At 62.0% G+C, this 16,908-nt stretch overlaps 2 protein-coding genes across 5 annotated transcripts in view; one reads left to right on the forward strand and one right to left on the reverse strand.

Annotated features, from left to right (window-relative positions):
- SLC39A11 (solute carrier family 39 member 11) overlaps positions 1-13,722 on the reverse strand; it is a 151,862-nt gene extending 138,140 nt beyond the window's left edge. For 2 of the 4 annotated variants that reach the window (XM_066980128.1, XM_066980127.1), the window contains exons 1-4: positions 13,587-13,606; positions 12,441-12,572; positions 11,617-11,655; positions 4,211-4,369 (exon numbers count right to left, since the gene is read on the reverse strand). In XM_066980128.1, coding sequence (XP_066836229.1) covers positions 4,211-4,369; positions 11,617-11,655; positions 12,441-12,548 — 306 coding nt within the window. In that variant the 5' untranslated portion in view covers positions 12,549-12,572; positions 13,587-13,606. The other 2 variants (XM_066980129.1, XM_048064472.2) reach the window with 2 other exon arrangements.
- The window catches only part of RPL38 (ribosomal protein L38), a 226,944-nt gene that overhangs the window by 59,041 nt on the left and 150,995 nt on the right, over positions 1-16,908 (forward strand). The gene's annotated exons all lie outside the window — the stretch shown is intronic.

A 16,908-nucleotide genomic window follows, 5' to 3' on the forward strand; every position in this document is an offset into this window, starting at 1 on the left:
CCTCACCCCATCACGTGCGGCTTTATCGATTTGCTCCGCAGCCAGGAGAAACAAACCCTGCATCTAGCTGACAAGGAAATAAAAAAAAAATTCGACCGAGACGGCATTTCCAGGACAGATTTACAGCCCTGGCTCTCCGGACCCCCTTTCTCCAATCATCCTTTGCCCAGGAGGCAGCAGAAGGCTTCCAGACGGGTCCGAGCAGCTGCCCACCGGCCCCTGCTTGGGTCTCCCGTTAGCTCCTGGCCGTCCCGCAGCACCTGCCCGGACCCCCCTGAGCTGCCCAGACTCCCCCACGGGGCAGGAGCCCACCCGCAGCCTGGTCCCAAACCTGGGCAGACGTTTCCAAGCCCGACAAAGCCTTGACGTCGAGGAGATGAAGGCAATTAAGGCTCGTTATCCTATTTAGCGCAACGATCCCAAAGCAGAGAGGACGTCAGGCAGACTGGGACGGAAGGAATAACGTGGTTAATGGGAACGGGTGCGCACAAGGAATAACGCGGTTAATGGGAACGGGTGCGCACCGCTACGGCAAGCTGACGTGCAGCCCACGAGGGTTTCATCCCTGTGGGATTTATCTCCTGCTGGGGCCAGCTCGCTCCTCTCCCCTGCCCATGCCGCCTTCCCTATTCCGCCAGCATCAAGTCTTCGAACCCCTGCTCGCTCCAAGGAGCGTTTAAAGGGCAGCGATCCAGACGAGGCACAAATTAGGGAGTTCCTGCGAGCCACAGCGTTAGCGCAGGCGCTGTGCTGCACCCAGACCCCCAGCATCCCACCCAAACCCCATCTACCCGGGCACGGGAGCACCACTGGGAACTCAACCTGCCCGCAGCAGCTGCCAGAGACCTGCTGCGAGAGGCTGCACAGGACCAGCAGCCCGAAGACGAAGGCAAAACGCAAGCAGGCGAGAATTACGGGGCAAAAGCAGCCGGGGACTGTGCGAAAAATCAAAGGCAGGGCTGGATGCAGCCCTCCGGACTCTCGTCGTATTCCTCGGGGAAAAGGGAGGCCTGAGCAAGAAACCCGTGGTGGAAGCACAATAAAACCTCACAACACAACACAGTCAGCAGAGCTGCGAGACAGCTTTGAAGGATGAGAATAATACTTCTTAATTCCAGCCTTCTCACGCACTGCTGCAGACCGAAGGCAGCCACTCAGCCATCAGGGACCTATTGTGCCGGGTGCTGTGCAAACAGTGCTGTTTTCAAGCAGGTTCTCCTTCAAAGGCTTTGATTATTAGCACCGGAGACCCTCAGGCCCAGAGCTTTTTGAGTAGAGGCAGTAGCTTCTCGCTTGCAGCCCCCCACCGGCTGCCCTTCTCCATCCAGAATCCTCCTGGAAATACCAAAATTTAGCCATATCACTGAAAACCAGCTCAGGAAGGAGAACCACGCTGCAGCATCACCAGGGCCAGGGGAGGGAAGAGGCAGAGAGGTCGTCTGTTAGTGGTTCGTTAGTGGTTTAAGGTGTTCCCCGAGACCACAGCAACATCCTGCAGCAGACCCAGACCTGCCCCCACCTCCCAAACCACCGAATCCAGCACGGCTGGTAAAAGCAGCTTGGCTGAACAGAACGGAGACGGTTAGCAAAAGGAAGGAGACACCCACTTTTAAAGCTCCTTACGCCTATTTCTTGCTCCCCAAGCACACCCAAATGCCCGATTCCTTTTTCTTTTTAGCCTGGGGCCGAGGACAGTTTTAGCATTTAGGCAGGGGACAGGCGAACTGCCCTCCGCCAGCAGAGCCGAGGACGTCTCACACTCTATAAACTCAGCTAAAGGATGAACAAACACGCTAAAGGCTTCCAGCAGGGAAGCTGCGAAAAGACAAAGATGTAATAGATTAAATCTGTCTTTTGTAAGGAATTTAATGACTACAGCTGTTCGGCATCATTAACCACTTTGTCTTGGAGGTTTAACCCTCCCACCGGCCCCGCTCTGCCGTTGAGCAAACATTTGGGTACCAGCAGAGCCGCTCGGCTCCTGCCCCTGCTGCTGTGGGAGCAGGGGAGCGAAGCCTTGCTCCAGCCCCGGGAGCAGCCCCGGGGAGATAAGGGCTCATTAAAAGCTTTTACTACCTGTTGCCATATAGCAAAACAATTACGGAGGAGTGCCAGGCACGGGGAGCAAGAGCAGCCTATGAAGAACAGACCCCCCCCACCTTCCTGCCCGCCCGGCGTGCTCTGGGGTCTCACCAGCATCCCTCCACCACCTGATTTTAAGCGGAGGAAGAAAAATAAAAATACGAAAACATGAGATTTTAACTGATGTAGAAAGAAGCGAGGCTTGCTGGAAGCGAACTACAACGGCTTAATCCTCCAACTCCAGGAGCCATCGCTGCCGCGCTGGGCTGGGGGCGCAGGGTCCCCCCGCTCTGACCAAGGACACGCCACCAGCCTGCCACGAGGTACCTGGGGCAGGACCCGTGCAGCTGCTTTGCATTTGCACCAACGCTTTCAGAGCAGCTCCTGCCCAGCTGGGGGACGCCAGCCCCGGCACAGGGCCGGCCCCCTCACCGCCTGCCGGCTTCCGAGCAGATGTAGGAAGCGTTCCTAACGCGCAGGCATTAGGCACAGGGCGTAAATCCTCTCGGAGCTCAGCATCAGCACCCGCAGCAGCTATCAAAGTCCTGCGGGAACAGCGCAGGGCCACGTGCTCCCCTGCGCAGCACCAAGAAGGCAAAGCAGGGGAGGCAGCAGCTCCTCTCCCGGTGGTGTTTGTGCTCCAGCGCTGGGGACAGCTGCGAGACCCCCGCGTTTCCATCACCCCTGCAGCTGCCGCCGTGCACCCCGGCCATTTTCCCTCCCCTGCCGCCCCTCGTTCGCTCCGTCCCGCTCTTTGCAACCCAAGAATTTCACTCCCCAGCGCTCTTTCCCACCCCGCACAATTTCAAAACGCGCCAGCGAGCAGCGTCAGGCACCAGGAAGAAGCGGGCTCCGTGGTGCAACTGTTTGTCCATTCTGTTGGGAAACGGCAGCCCCGGGCAGCTGATCAAACACACGGCCCCATCCAGCGCCTCGGAACGAGGACAAGCCAGCGCCAGCAGGAGACCTCGGGCCGCGGGGAGCGGGCACAAAAAGGCAGGGCTTGGCTGCGAGCGTCCCCGGGTGCTGCAGCTGCCCCCCGGCCAGGGGACAGCAGCGCCGCTGCAAAAAGCTGCTGCTGAGAGGTGCTGAGCCCCACAGCCCAGCAAAAGGTTTGGGAGCCCTGAGAAGAGCCAGGGAGCCACCAGCAGCCCGCGGAGGGGGCCCAGGCTTTTAGCAGCCTGACACCGGCGGCGTTTCATTTATTTGTTCTTTGCTTTAATGCATCCATTTACACTGGCACTGACACACGGTAATATCAGGCCATTTTCTCCCTAACTGAGGACACGTTCGGCTACGCCGCTTAGGAGAGGCTCAAAAAGGCAGGGAGCAGGGAAAATTAACACAGCGGCTCCCCTGGGAACGGGGGTCACCAGCCCCTGCTGCTCCTCAGACAAAACGCCTCAGCCCCCTTGCTCGTAATCCCACCTGCCACTAAAATAAATCACAAATTTTTAAGAAGGTCTTTGGAAGTTTTTGAAAACATCCCTACAGACCAAACCGTCCTTACGCTCCCAGCCGTGGCAGTCCAACAGCTTCTGACTTTTATTTTTTAATAATACTCTTAGACGGTGGGATGGTTCATTCAATCCTGAGATGCTTAAAGGGCTGGCAGCTCCGCAAATTAAACCTCGGGGCTGAAACAGAAGGTCACACCTGAACTGTTTGCAAAGTGTTGCCAGTGAAAAGAACAAAAGCAGAAGCGTGAAGAGAAAAAAAACAGCGCAGAGCCTGAAGCTGCCTTCGGCACAGGCAGAGCCACGGGGTCTTGGGGGAGAAAACAGTTTCATTAAAGCTCTGATAGAAACCGAGCTGTATCTGGCTCCTGTCGCGGCAGAAGCCGAAGGAAGCGGAGAAGATGCAACTTTGCAGAGAGAGCCCAGGCGAGGTTTGGCTGCTCGGGGCCACCAGCAGGGACATCGGCGCCCAGGAGCCAGCAGAGCAGCACCGGGTCCGGCACCAATGCCCTGCGCCTCCCCACCGCCCGCAGCCAGGGCGGCATCACCCCGAAGGGTCCTGGGAACGCCCCGAGCTCCCCAAATCCCACCCCTGCAGGAAAACGAGGACATTTTATGGGGTGGGTCACCTCCACCGGGCACAGAGCAGGCAGAGACCCGCGCGCACTTACCAGCACCGGGATGAGCAGGTCGGCCCCGTACACAAAAGCTGCTCCCAGAACAAAGCCCACGGCCACGGGGAGGAAAGCAAAGGCTCCAAAGGCGCCGGACTCCTCAGCCATCTCGATAGCCGGGGCCAGGAGGGACCAGTAGGAAGCGGCCAGCATGACCTAGGAGACAGAAGGCGAGCGGTGAGAGCCTGGGGACCACAGCCGCCGGGGGGGTGCCGAAATCCCCGCGCTCACCAGCGTGCTGCCTGCCCGGCCTCTGCCACCCAGCAGGGCCACTCGCAGCAGCTTCCCGACCAAAGGAGTCGCTGAAGGATGGAGAAGCGAGGTTTTCCCATCGGCTTGCACCAAGAGCGTTTCTCTTGGCTCAAGCCTGAAGGAGCTGGCAGACCACACGGGCTCGGGAGGGTAAATTTCTGCAGAATTAGCACAGCCACAACTGTCCTTCCAAAGGACGGCAGGAAAACCTCCCTCACCCTGTTTTGTTTTGTTTTTTTTTCAGTGGTTGGTTGGGTTTTTTTGGTTCTCCCCCCACCCTCAGCTGCAAGACCAGATCCGTGACCCCTACCTGTTGGGGGTGAAGCAAATCCTCCCACCCTGTGCCCAGCTCCGGGCTTCAGAGCAGGCTGGGGAGGAGGAACACATGCAAGCTTGAGCTCACAAAATAAAAAAAACATATATTGGATAATGTGCAGAGCCAAAGAGCCATTTCCAAGTTAGATGAGGCCAGGCCGGGGCTTTGCCGTGAAGATCTCAGCCCGCTGCAGTTCAGCTGCCGGCGTCCCCCGCCCCGCTACCCAAAAATCGAGGCAACCACAGCAGAGGGGGCGCTGCAAATCCTCCGCCCCTGCACAGCACCGGGGCACATCCAGCGCCCGGGCACTGCCTGCTGCGGTCACAGCAACCCGGCCAGAGCTCCGGAGAGCCAGAGCGAGCCTTGCGCATCGCTTACTGCTCAGCTGCGGCTGGGAGGGAGAAGGAAGCACCCAAAAGACCACTGGAGGAAGAACGTGGGATTTGTGGGGCTCGGAGCAGGGCAGGTTTCACTGCACCCAGGTGTCCTGGGCGGCACCCAGCTCGGAGAACAGCAAGCTGGGCAAGGCACCGGTTCCGCAGCCTTACACCGAGGAACAGAAGGTGCATTTTATCGTCTTATCTCTTCCCCTCCTCTGCTGTGTGACACGCTGGGCTGGGCTAATTAAAAAGCCACCAGCCCGGCCCCGGCGCCTCTCCCTGCGGCTGTGGGAGCTCACCGGGACCAGCTCCAGGATCAGCCCCATCGGTCCCACCGTCAGACGAGTTCCTATCAAAAAGCCAAAGCTTCGATCCGGAGGGAGGGCAGGGGAGGGAAAGAGAAGGAAGGGGAGAGCTGGAGGGCTGCAGGCACCTCTGCCACAGCCGCCTGCCCCGAGGGATGGACGAGGCGATGCTCAGCCCTTCCCAAGTCAGGCAGCAAGCCGGGGAAAGCTTGGGGTGCACAGGGGGTGCGTGACCTGATGTGGGGGGAGCGATCCTGGAGCTGGCAGCGGGAGGGGTGCTGAGGGATGCTGCTCTGCACCCCACGGTGCCCGCAGGAGATCCTGCTCAGCTCACGCGCGTCCGCCCGCAGAGGAGAGGTGCGTAACGAACCTCCTCGCTTCCAACCGTCGTTAAAGGAGCGAGATGCCGATTGCTGCAGACACCAGTCCCTGAGGGACTGCGTAACTCTCAGCTCGCTGTGAGTAAGAAGAAAGCAGGCTGTCAAGTTAAACTTAACCACAGCTGTCAAACTCCGTATTTCAAATGCCACCTCCTCTAAAAAAACAACCACACACCCCAACGTGGAAACACGAGCAACGGGGAGAGGCTCTGCGGGATTATATTGTCATCTCACGTTAAGCTATCGCTTCCCCACAGAAAACAGAGACCTGGCACCACGCAGCCTCCAGCTCCCACTGCCACTAAGTCAGCGGCAAAGCCCCCACCAGCTCCGCCGCTCACAGCCCCCAGAGGATGACACAGCTTCGGGCCCCCCCGGAGCCTCGCCAGCTGAAGGAGCAGGCTGTCAGGTCGCACCAAGCAGCCTGACTTGCTGGGGAAGGAGAAATTTATTCCTGCGCACCTTGGTGAGGGAGGGAGCGTCCTGACCCCGCTGTCCCGGGGCTCCTGCCCCGCGGCAGAGCCAGCACCGTCAACCCCCCTGGTCCGGCAGCATCCCTCGGCAGACGACGTTCCCGACGTACCCAGAGGGCTGGGATTTCTGCCAGCGAGCCGACCGAGTGACAGAACCACACTCAATTACGACGACTTCATTTGTGCTGAGCTTTGCCACAGCTCCTGGCCCCGGTGCGGTTGTTCCACACGTGCCGGGAGGGCACGGGGCACCTACAGCCACCCTGGGGATGGCAGGGACAGGTTTTTTGGTGCAAGGGACGTGCAGGTGACCCTCCCAGCCTGCTGCCCCCCATGGTCACCAAACCTCTGCCTCCAGGACAGCCCCGCGCGGGGCGGTCACAGCTGCGCCGGGTCCAGGCTCTCCGCCTTTACGCACCCAGAGGCAGGACCGAGCCCCACCGGCACCACGGGGCAAGCTGGTGTCGCAAGCAGAAATAAGAGCTCGATCTCCCCTTTCTCACTCGAGAGGAAGCCCGCCTGGGTCCTCCCCGGATCGATAAGACGCGAAGCCCTTTCGGCAGAGGACACGAGTTCCTGCACAAAGCCTTCCCGTCACACGGCGCAGCAGCACCCACGCTCTGCTCCGCTCAGCCTGGAGCAGGGACCCGCAGAGCCCCGGCTGGCGCGGGGACGGGCTCCTCATGCCAAATCCGATCCGGGCGTTTCAGCAAAGAGCCTTCATGCCCCAGAGCTGAGACGCACCACCACCGTAAACCCACCGGCTCTGGGAAAACAAATCGTGGTTGAGGAGGGGGAGGAGGAGGAGGCAGCGGTGGATCGAAAGCACCCCTGGGCTGCAGGGAGCCCAAACCCTTCCCTGCGACACATCAGCAAAACCAGAGGCAGCGGCTTCTCGCAGCCAGCAGCAAGCAGCCCGCGGACAGGGAGAGGATTTGTTTTAATTTCCTTGCTCCATAACTCAATCGCAACGGTGCTGCAGGCGCACACGGGGCTGCCCTAGCCGAGATTCATGAGGCTGAGCACGGAGAAGCGCGGGCTCACGTGGGCTCAAAACCCGGCTGCCTCGTGCCAGCACAGCCTTGCACCACGGAAAACCCAGGTCTGTGTCCTCACACCGATGGGGAGCCTGAGGGGGAGCCCTCCAAGAAGCACCAGGCAGCAGCGCCTGCAGCCACAGCACACCCCGGCAGCACCACCCCGGGTCTCCATCCGGCGTCCCCGCGCACCAGCGTCTCCTTCCAGGCGAGGACTCAGTGCGGACAGGAATGAAAAGAGGAAGATGAGAGACCGGCAGGCCGCTTCCCCTGCCCAACTTCTTAGCCTGACTTCATTAAGCCTCCACCAACGAGAGCCAGCCTCAGCAGACCCCTGTAAATTACCGATGCTGTTTTAAGCGGCACTGAAAGGGAATATTCAAGGCAGACCTGCGTGGCGCGGCGCAAAGAGCGTGTCTTTATGATTTTCTGCTTCACCTGGGACAGAAGAAGAAATCAAAGCGTGACCCAGTAAAAGGAACAGCCAGGCGAGGCGGCAGGGAAGGAGGACTGCCAGTGGTCACACAGGCTCCGGCCCCTGGATGTTGGAGGGGGGCACAGCACCCCCAGGACAATGCAGAGCTAACAGGGAACATTTAAAAAAAAAAAAAAAAGTCTCATTTAAGAATATCAAGATTTAAGAGAAAAAAAACAGAATTTGCACATCAGATGCCCAAGGAAAGGCTCGTCTCCATGGAAACATCACCTCGGAGGCTCCCGCGTGCCAAACCCGCTGGTATCCGCGACTTCCAGGGAGGGAACCGAGGCAGAGAGGGCTCGGCGCTCGCACGCCCGGGCGGAGTTACAGGGGGAAAGGAGCTGAGCATCCCCTCCGCCGGAGGAACCGCCTGTTCCACCAGCTGCAGCCGGCCGTGCCGAGGAGAATTAAAGGAAAGTGCTGCTGCACCCCAGCTCGCTGCAATTCGAGCGTGGTTCCGAGTGCGCAGCGGCTCACCCAGACCTGTTGGCGTGCCCGCAGGGCTGAGCTGTGGCTCCCCAAACCCCCCGGCACGCTGGGTGTCCCCGTCCCTGCCCTCCTCCGGGCTCAGCGGCGGCAGGCAAGTTTTTAGTTCAAGTTTTCAGCTCGTTCGGGCGTTCTCTTGCTGTGAAAGCTCCCAAGGTACAAGCAGGGAATCGTTACCAGCAGTACAGGCAACTGCCGTAACCCGGTTCCACAAGGGAACCTGACCTAGGAGAGCATCACGGACCCGTGGAACCAGGGGCTCGCGGGGACCCCGCGCTGAGCAGCGGCACAGCACCGCGCGGAGAGACCGCGGGTCCCCACCGTGCCCGGAGGTTTTCTGGCTCCAGGGGAAGTTTCTAGAGAAACTCCGCAGGCCAGATTGTGGAGATCCCGTATCACAGATAAAGAGCAGGTTCAGTTCTATCCCCCCTACCCCAGCGCTCGGAGAAGCAGCCCGCATTTATGTGCAAGAGACCCGCATCAAAGAGACTTTAACAGAAGCGTCAGCGTTTAACAGAAATTCCTTACAGCAGGAGAAGCAGCCCGTGACCACAGCAGTACCACTGGCTGAAGAAATGCTTTTTACAAGACAGAAAAGAGAGAAAACGGTACAAAGAGCTTTCAAAAGCGGCTGCTCCATATCCTGCTCCCCTCCACGCAGCCAGCCCACCAGAGCACCCCGGGTGCCCGCAGCCCCCCGGCACCGGAGAGGCGCAGAACCCCGCGGCTCCTGCTGCTCCCCGCCAGGGCTTCGGCATCCAGCACGGCCCCTCTGGGCTTCGCTCGGTTGGGGAAGGCTCCAGCTCCTCCACGGGGCTCTTTGCAAAGGCACCAAACGCACCAGAGGCAGGAAAACACTTGTTATTAAACCTTTCGGGCAAGGACAAGCCGGAGACGCGGAGCGCAGCAGCACCGGGGGGCAGTTTAACGGCACGGGGCCAAGCACAGCCTTTGGGACCTCAGCCCCTTATCAGACAGAAGGCAGAGCGCCACGGGCACATCTGGAACAAATCTAGCTTTAAAAAAAAAAAAAAGGAAGACAATTCTTTTTGTTCCACCCTCCAGCGCTTTTGCCACGTCACTGCTGCCCAAACACTCAGCCCCCGGGCGTGGGGCCGCTCCCAGCCCGGTGCCCCAGGGGCTGCGGCACGGCCACCTTCCTCTGCGAGGGCTGGTCCTGGCGTCCAAGAGGGGCTGCACGGCCCGTGCTGGGCGCAGGCAGCTCCCCTTGACCAGCTCCAGCAGCTCAGGGCTGCAAACGTGACCTAGGAACGGCCACAAGTCACAGCCCGCGGCAGCACCTTCTGCCGGCAGGATGCTGCCGCCTGTAGAGGTCCTGGCCGACGTTTTCCCCTCCGGACGCCGCAGCGATCCCACAAAGCTTTCCCTTTCCTTCCCCAGCACGGCAAATACAAGGAAGGAAAGCAAATAAATGTTTGTAGGACAGCTGCTGCGCTGGGCGGGCCACACCTCTGCCACGCGGGGATGACTCAAGGTCCCCGTGGGGCTGCAGGAAGGCGACGGCCCCACAGCGCGGGGCGGTTGGTGCACGGCAGCACCCACCCAGCCCTCGGCCACAGCAGCACCCACCGGGGTCCAGCACCCCCCACCCATGGGGACAGCGATGCCACAGCCTGGGGAAGGGGACAGAGGAAGCACCCAGCTCGCGCTGTCCTTGTCAGCACCTCCCTGACCTCGCAGCAGTGGCTCTGACCTGCTCGCAGGGACGAGGGGGCCTCTGGAAGACAGCTCGGAAATTAAACTGTTAAGCTCCGGAACAGGCAATTCCTAACACAAGTGATGAATTTACCAGAGGTGACCCAAGGAACTGCTACAGCAGCCTGACTGAATTATTCACGTCTTCAGCAGGTCACGGCCGTGCTCCAAGAGAGCTCGCTAGGAAGCTAACTGAGTTCTGCATTGTCTCACCTCACCCGCCGGGGCATTCGGGTCAGCCTCACCTGACCCCGGCGCAGCCGGGTTTGCTTCAGAGACTGGCAACAGCAGAAAACCTGCGGGCTCCGGGGCTGCAAGCAGTTCAACCCCACGTGGATCAGTGGGGTTTTGGTGTTTGGGAACACGCAGCAAGGAGCCCGGCTCCGCGCACAGCCCTGGTGCGAGCGGTTAGGGCGCTGCAGGACAGACGGCCCTGCTGCCAAACGGGCTCTCGGTCAGCCCGGAACCCGGCCGAGTTCCCCCTGCTCCAGGTGCCGCCGGTTGCAGAGCCAGGACCCCGCAGAGCCCTTCGCCTTGTGGCCAGGGGCACTGGGAAGGTGGGGGTCAGAGGGAGGAGATGCAGGGCTGGAAAACAAACCTGGAGCTGCCTCCGACCTGTGCTCGGGCAGGGGAGGATTTCACGGCACGCAGGAGGGGGCTGGCACGCAGGGAAGTCCGGAGAGCCGGAGCCAAGGTGCTCCAGAAACCATCGTTGGGGCCAGCTCCCCCACGAAGCCTCCTGCAGCACGTCACAGCCCGGCAGCCTCCGTGTGCCAGTGCACGAGGCCAAAAGCTTTCCTCGGGGCCTCCTACCAGGGGCTGCGTGCCCCTCTGAAAGCCTGCTCAGGCTGGGGACAGGTATCTCAGCAGGTCACCCAGACGCAACCGGCACCGCCAGCGGAAATCTCACCTTCCACCGCGCGTTGGCAGCCGGAGAACATCCCCAGCTGCCGGCTCCCTGACACAGAAAACGAACGGGATTTACCGGGGCTGAGCCTCCCCCCGCACACAAAGAGCCCAGGGCCCGGGCAGCAGCAGCTCCGCGTTCACAAGCCCCGGCACGACTTCAAACCACGGCTGCCGCCAGAGCTTCGGCTCTCCCCTCAGGAGGCAGCGGGCGCTCCTTTTGCCCACCGCGTTCGCCGCGTGCCCTTGGTTTTTTACCGCGTGCCCTTGGTTTAGGGTTCGTTGCCTTTCCTCCCCTCTTCCCAAGAGCTTCGGCACCCAAACTTTGCAGGAGATCAAGAAGCACGAAGCGAGCTGCGCACGTTTCCCTCCAGGACAGACTCTCCGGGCTCTCCTGCCCGGCCGAATCGCACCAGGACAAAGGATCCAGGAGGTGACAAGAGTTTAACTCCGGAGCCAAACCTCGGGCAGCTCAGCACCTTCACGCCTTTGTCTCTCTCCGCCTCCACCCTCGGCAGAGAGGCACCAAGACGTGGCCAGCACCGTGCCCCTCCGCCGCCTCACGCCTCATGTCGTTACCCACGAAACGCCACCGCGAGCGGGGAAACCAAGGGAGCCCGGAGGAGCAGGAGAAGGCAGGCGGGGGCGCTGAGCAGGAGGGGCGCTGTACTCACCCCCGCAGCAAAGCCCAGGCTCCCGTCTAGGATCCGCCTCTGAAAGAAGAAGGAACAACAGAGCACAGCGCTCAGTGACGGGCACGACGGGCGGGGGCACCCCCAGGGCCGCGCTGGGGTCCCACCGAGGGCCGTTTCCCCGTTCCTGCCACCCACCAAGCGATCGCCCCGAGGACGTGGCTGGGCTTCGACGCCCGCAGCCGCGTCGCTGCCCCCCTCCGGCGTCACCTGCGGGGCGTCCCGGCTGCACCCTAACACGCTGACCCCCCAACATTGCCCCTGCTCGCCCCAAAACGCCCCGAGGGTGCTGAGACCCCCGGCCACCTGCACCCCACGGCCGTGCATTTCCCCTCCCACCACGAGGATTTCGCCTCCTCCAAGCCCGGGCTGCTCCAGCGGCGTTTCGGGAGCCCGGCACGCAGCCCGCCCGCCTCGCCCCCATCGCTTCTATCGCCTTAGCACACCGCCTTCCCTCCCCCAGGAAGAAAACCCGCGTGCTGCCGCACGAGGAGCCTGGCTCTGCAGCGAGCTCCTGAATAAATCATCACAAGGCGGCCATAAATAAGAAACCCAGCGGGGCGAGCCTGAGCACAGCAGCGAGGGGCGGGGGGGGGGGGGCTCTAAATTCGGAACGGGAGAGAAGTTAAAGATCAGCTCTCTGCTGCTGCTCGGCGCGGGCTGAGCTGGGAGTTGGATTTCCTCCTGCCTCGTGCTGGAGGGGAGCAGGCCGGGTTCTTTGCTCTCCCTGCCCCGGGGCTTCTCGGAGGCCAAAAACCAAAGCCCCTCACGCTCAGCACCCGGCTCCCAAAGACGCAGGCGCCCACCTGCCCGCTGGAGAAGACGAAGACGAGCGCCGAGCCGGCCGCCGTCAGCCCCCAGGTGAGGAGGGTTCCCAGCACCGCCTGCAGCACCGGGCCCTGCCCCGGGAGCATGCTGACCGCAGCGGGACCGGCCGCCTAGGAGAGAGGAGGCGCATCACCAGGAGCCCGCGGCGTTCGGGGATTTCCCCCCCCCCCCCCCTAAATTTGGGGGGATTTAGTCCCAGCTCAGCGCAGGAGGGACCGCGGGCAGCCCCCCCTGAGGATGCCGGGCTCGGAGCCCAGGGTTTTCGGTGAGGAGCAGGAGTTGGGGGGGGGGCACCTGGGACCGTGCAGCCCAAAATCTGCAGCCCGGGGGGGCTGCTGGTAGCCGGGGGGGGGGGTCCCACAGCAGGGACAGCCGAGGGGTGGCACCGCTTGGTGACGGGCTCGCTGGGAGCACAACCCCCCCCCCCCCAGGGCTCACACAGCCTCCTGCCCACCCAAAGGGACCTGGGGGGGGCTCTGAGCCCCCAGCCCCATGCAGACCCCTCAGTGCTTGGCCCAGCCCCCCTGTCAGCTGGGTCAGTGCCCCCCCAGGCCCCAAACCGGGGCCCCAGCCCCCCGAACCGGCCTCCCTCAGCCCCCTCAAACAACCCCCAGCCCCCCCAGACAGGGTCCCCAGCTCCCCAAACTCAGCCCCCCCCCAACCCCCCAAACTGAGCCCCCCCACAGCCCCCCCAAATTGTGTCCCCCAAGCCCCCCAAATTGGGTCCCCAAACCAGGGCCTCCCGGCCCCCCCAAACAGCCCCCAGGCCCCAAACTGGGTCCCTCAGCCCCCCCAGACAGGACCCCAACCCCCCCAAACAGCCCCCGGCCCCCGAACTGGGTCCCCCAGCCCCCCCAAACAGCCCCCAGACCCCAAACTGGGTCTCCCGGCCCCCCCCCAAACAGCCCCCGGCCCCCAAACTGGGTCCCCCAGCCCCCCCAAACAGGCCCCAGACCCCGAACTGGGTCCCCCAGCCCCCCCAAACAGGCCCCCAGCCCCCCCCAAACAGCCCCCAGACACCAAATTGAGTCCCCCAACCCCCCCCCCAAACAGGCCCTCAGACCCCAAACTGGGGCCCCCAGACCCCCAAACCCGGCCCCCCAGCGCCACCTCCCCGCACTCACGGGCCCGGAGCCCCCCGGGCCCGGCCCCCCCCGCACCTGGTCCCGGCCGCCCCGGCCCCGCCGCCACTTCCTGGTGCCGCCACACGTGGCGCCGCCGCCGCCCCGCCCACCCCGGCGGCCGCAGCCAATGGGAGCGCGGCGGGGGCGGGCCGCTCCGCGGCTCTGCGGTTCGGGAGGCGGCGGCGGGGCGGGAGCGGCGCGGGCGGGCGGAAAAGGGCGGAAAGGAGCGGGCGGGCGCGGCAAAGGCGGGGATGCCAAAATTAAGGCCACGGAAAAAATAATAAAAATAAAAATAAAAATAAAAATAAAAATAAAAGGTGTCCCCTCGTGTCCCCAGCACGGAGGTCCTTCCATCCTGCTTATTAATGACCCGCTTATTAACAGCCTGAATATTAGTGACCCACCTATTAAAAGTCTGCTTATTAACATATTGCATATTAATTATCTGCTTATTAACGTTCTGTATGTTATTGACCCCGGTATTAACATATTGCAGATCAATGACCCTGTTATTAATAGTGTGCTTATTAATTACCAGCTTATTATTATATTGCTTATTAATGACCCACTTATTAACATCCTGCATATTAATGACCTGACTATTAACAGTCTGCTTATTAACAGCCTGCATATTAATGATCCTTTTATTAATATTCTGCATGTTGAGGACCCGTTTATTAACATATTGCATAGTAATGACCCAGTTATTAGCAGTCTGCTTATTAATGACCCACTTATTACCATCCTGCTTATTAATGACCCGCTCATTAACATCCTGCTTGCGTTAGCATGATCTATATTAATTGTTTATTAATGAACAGCTTATTGTTATCCTGCATGTTAATTATCTGCTTATGAACAGCCTGCTTATTGATGACCAGCCAATTATTATTCTTATTAACGACCCGCTTATTAACATCACACATATTAATGATCTGCTTATTAACATCGTGTGCGTGTTAACGACCCGGTTACTAACATATTGCATATCAATGACCCGGTTATTAATAGCCTGCTTATTAATTACCAGCTTATTAACATCCTGCTTATTAACGACCTGCACGGAGCCGCCCCTTAACGAGCAGCACCCCCGGCCTGCAGGACCCGAACGGGAGCAAACCCCAGCGGGACCCCCAGGGTCACATCCTGCCCCCAGCACCCGCAGGGCCGCAGGGGGACGATCCCCCCCCCCCCCAGTTAAGGGTTCGGGGCTCACGCCGAAGGTGCTGGGGCAGAGGGGAACCGGGGAACCCCCCCCCCCAGCGGGGTCTCCCCGGTGCCTCCTGCGCGCACCACACCACGAGGACGCCTCCGGCTCCTCTCCTCCTCCATCAGCGTTCGGCTTTTATCTGCCTCCGATCCGCCTCCCCTGCTGCAGCTGGGAGAGGTCAAGGCCGTCCGAAACCTCCCTGCTTTAGGATTTAATCAATTTCCCCCCCCCAGTAATTGCCTGCATCCTTCGTTAGCTCCCGTAACGAGCCAGATGATGCGGCGCGAGGTGGCAGCTGGGGGGGACGCGGGGACGGAGCCAACGAAGCTCCTGCCCGCGGCCCTGGGGTCCCCAGGGAGCCGTGGCGGGGGCGCCGGCAGGGCTGGGGACAGCCGGGGACAGCCGGGGAGCTGGCAGGGGACAGGCGGGGAGCTGGCAGGGGACACCGCTGGCACCGGAGCCACCGCCTGGGGGGCGGCTGGCAGGGATATCCCTGCGTGGGGACGGGTGGGCAGCCCCAGGCGATGGGCAGAAACGTCAACGAAATCGGCTCGGGAGGTGTTTCTGCCTGCACAGACGCCACCGCGGTCCCTTCCCGAAGGGTGACCCACAGCAGCCGCCCCCCCTGCCCTGCCTGCCCTTTGCAGCCTGGCCCTGTCCGGGGACAGGGATGGGGACAGGGACAGGCACCGCTCCCGCGGTGCCCACGCGTGGCGTGGGGCTGCTGCCCGCAGTGACACCGGGGGTGAGACCTGTCGGTCACCCCAGTCACCGTGCGTTACCTGGAGAGCCTAAAGCCCACTTTATGGCAGCGGAAGGGGCGCCAACCCCGTGCAACACCCCCGGTAAGGCGCGTGAAGTGCTGCCGGGGGCACGGTCCTGGCTCCGGGGAGCGCCGGGGCCGCCAGCGAGGCAGGGCCCGAATCCCTTCGGTGCGTTGGGATAAAGCAGCCCCGCGGTGATCCCGGCGGGTTGGGGTGGCTGTGGCAGGCAGGAGGCGGGGGGGCAGCACCCCCAAGGGCAGCTGCAGGCTGGGGGACATCCGCAGAGCCCCCGGCGCGCTCGGTGCCGGGCGAGGCGAGCGGGGCCCCTCCGTGCCCACCCCCCACCCCAGGACACCGCGTCCCCTCTGTCCCCGTGGCCTGGCAGTTTCACAGCGCAAACCCATCAGCGTCAGGCCAGCCTGGATCCGCCCCAACGCGGCCGCCAAGCCAAGGGGACGAGGACGTCCAGAGGAGCCAGCCCCTCTCCCCGGGGACGGGGGCGCGGGGCTCCGGGCGCTGCCAGCCAAGCAGGACCAGACAGGGACCCGCCGCCTCCATCGCATCAGCCAGAGCTAACGTCACCTCTTAGTCACAGGGCGCCAAGCGACAGCTTTATGCTTCTCCGCCGGCTTTAGGGTGGCTTCGAGAGGCATAAAGCACCCAGAGAGAGGCCGCGGGAGCACGCTGGGGAGCGGGAGGCCAAGCTGGTCCCAGCAGCTCAGCTGGAACAAGCTGGTGGAACAACCCCCGGGGAGCTGCTGCGAGCAGCCCCGTCGCCGACCCTATTGTCAGGACCCGATTTAACGCACCCGGCCCTCCGAAAAGCCGGCCGCAGCGGGGAGAGACGCCAGCGAGAGGAGAGGTCTCAGCCCCCGGCTGCCAAAGGCTCGTTAGCATCAGGGGTTCCTCGTTAGGATTCACGGCAAACGCGCCGTGCGGCATCTTTCTTTCGCCGCAGCCCGGTCCCGGTACCCTCGGCGGCGATCGATAAACTAATTACGGAGGCAAATAATGGCAGTGGGAGAGGAGGGAGGCGAGGAGCCGGCTGCGGGGAGCTCTGGCAGGAGCCGGAGGCAGCGGGAGAGGAGGAGGAGGCGGAGGAGGAGAGCCGGCCGTGGGGCTCAGCCCCTCTGCTCCCCAGGGCAGGATGCGACCCGCTGGGGCTGCAGAGGCGGCCGCACGCTGGGGGCTGGGGGTGCAGCCAGAGCCTCTCCCCCCATCCGTCACGGCCGCAGCCCCCAGCTGATCAGATCACGTCTTCCAGCAGGAATAAGCCTGCTTCTGCCCTGCCTCGGGGGCGCGGGGAAGGTGGCCCAAGCCTGTTTGTTTGGCTGATTAGCAGAAAGCA

This window comes from Anser cygnoides, chromosome 19, assembly GCF_040182565.1.
Source record: "Anser cygnoides isolate HZ-2024a breed goose chromosome 19, Taihu_goose_T2T_genome, whole genome shotgun sequence".
Classification (NCBI taxonomy): domain Eukaryota; kingdom Metazoa; phylum Chordata; class Aves; order Anseriformes; family Anatidae; genus Anser; species Anser cygnoides.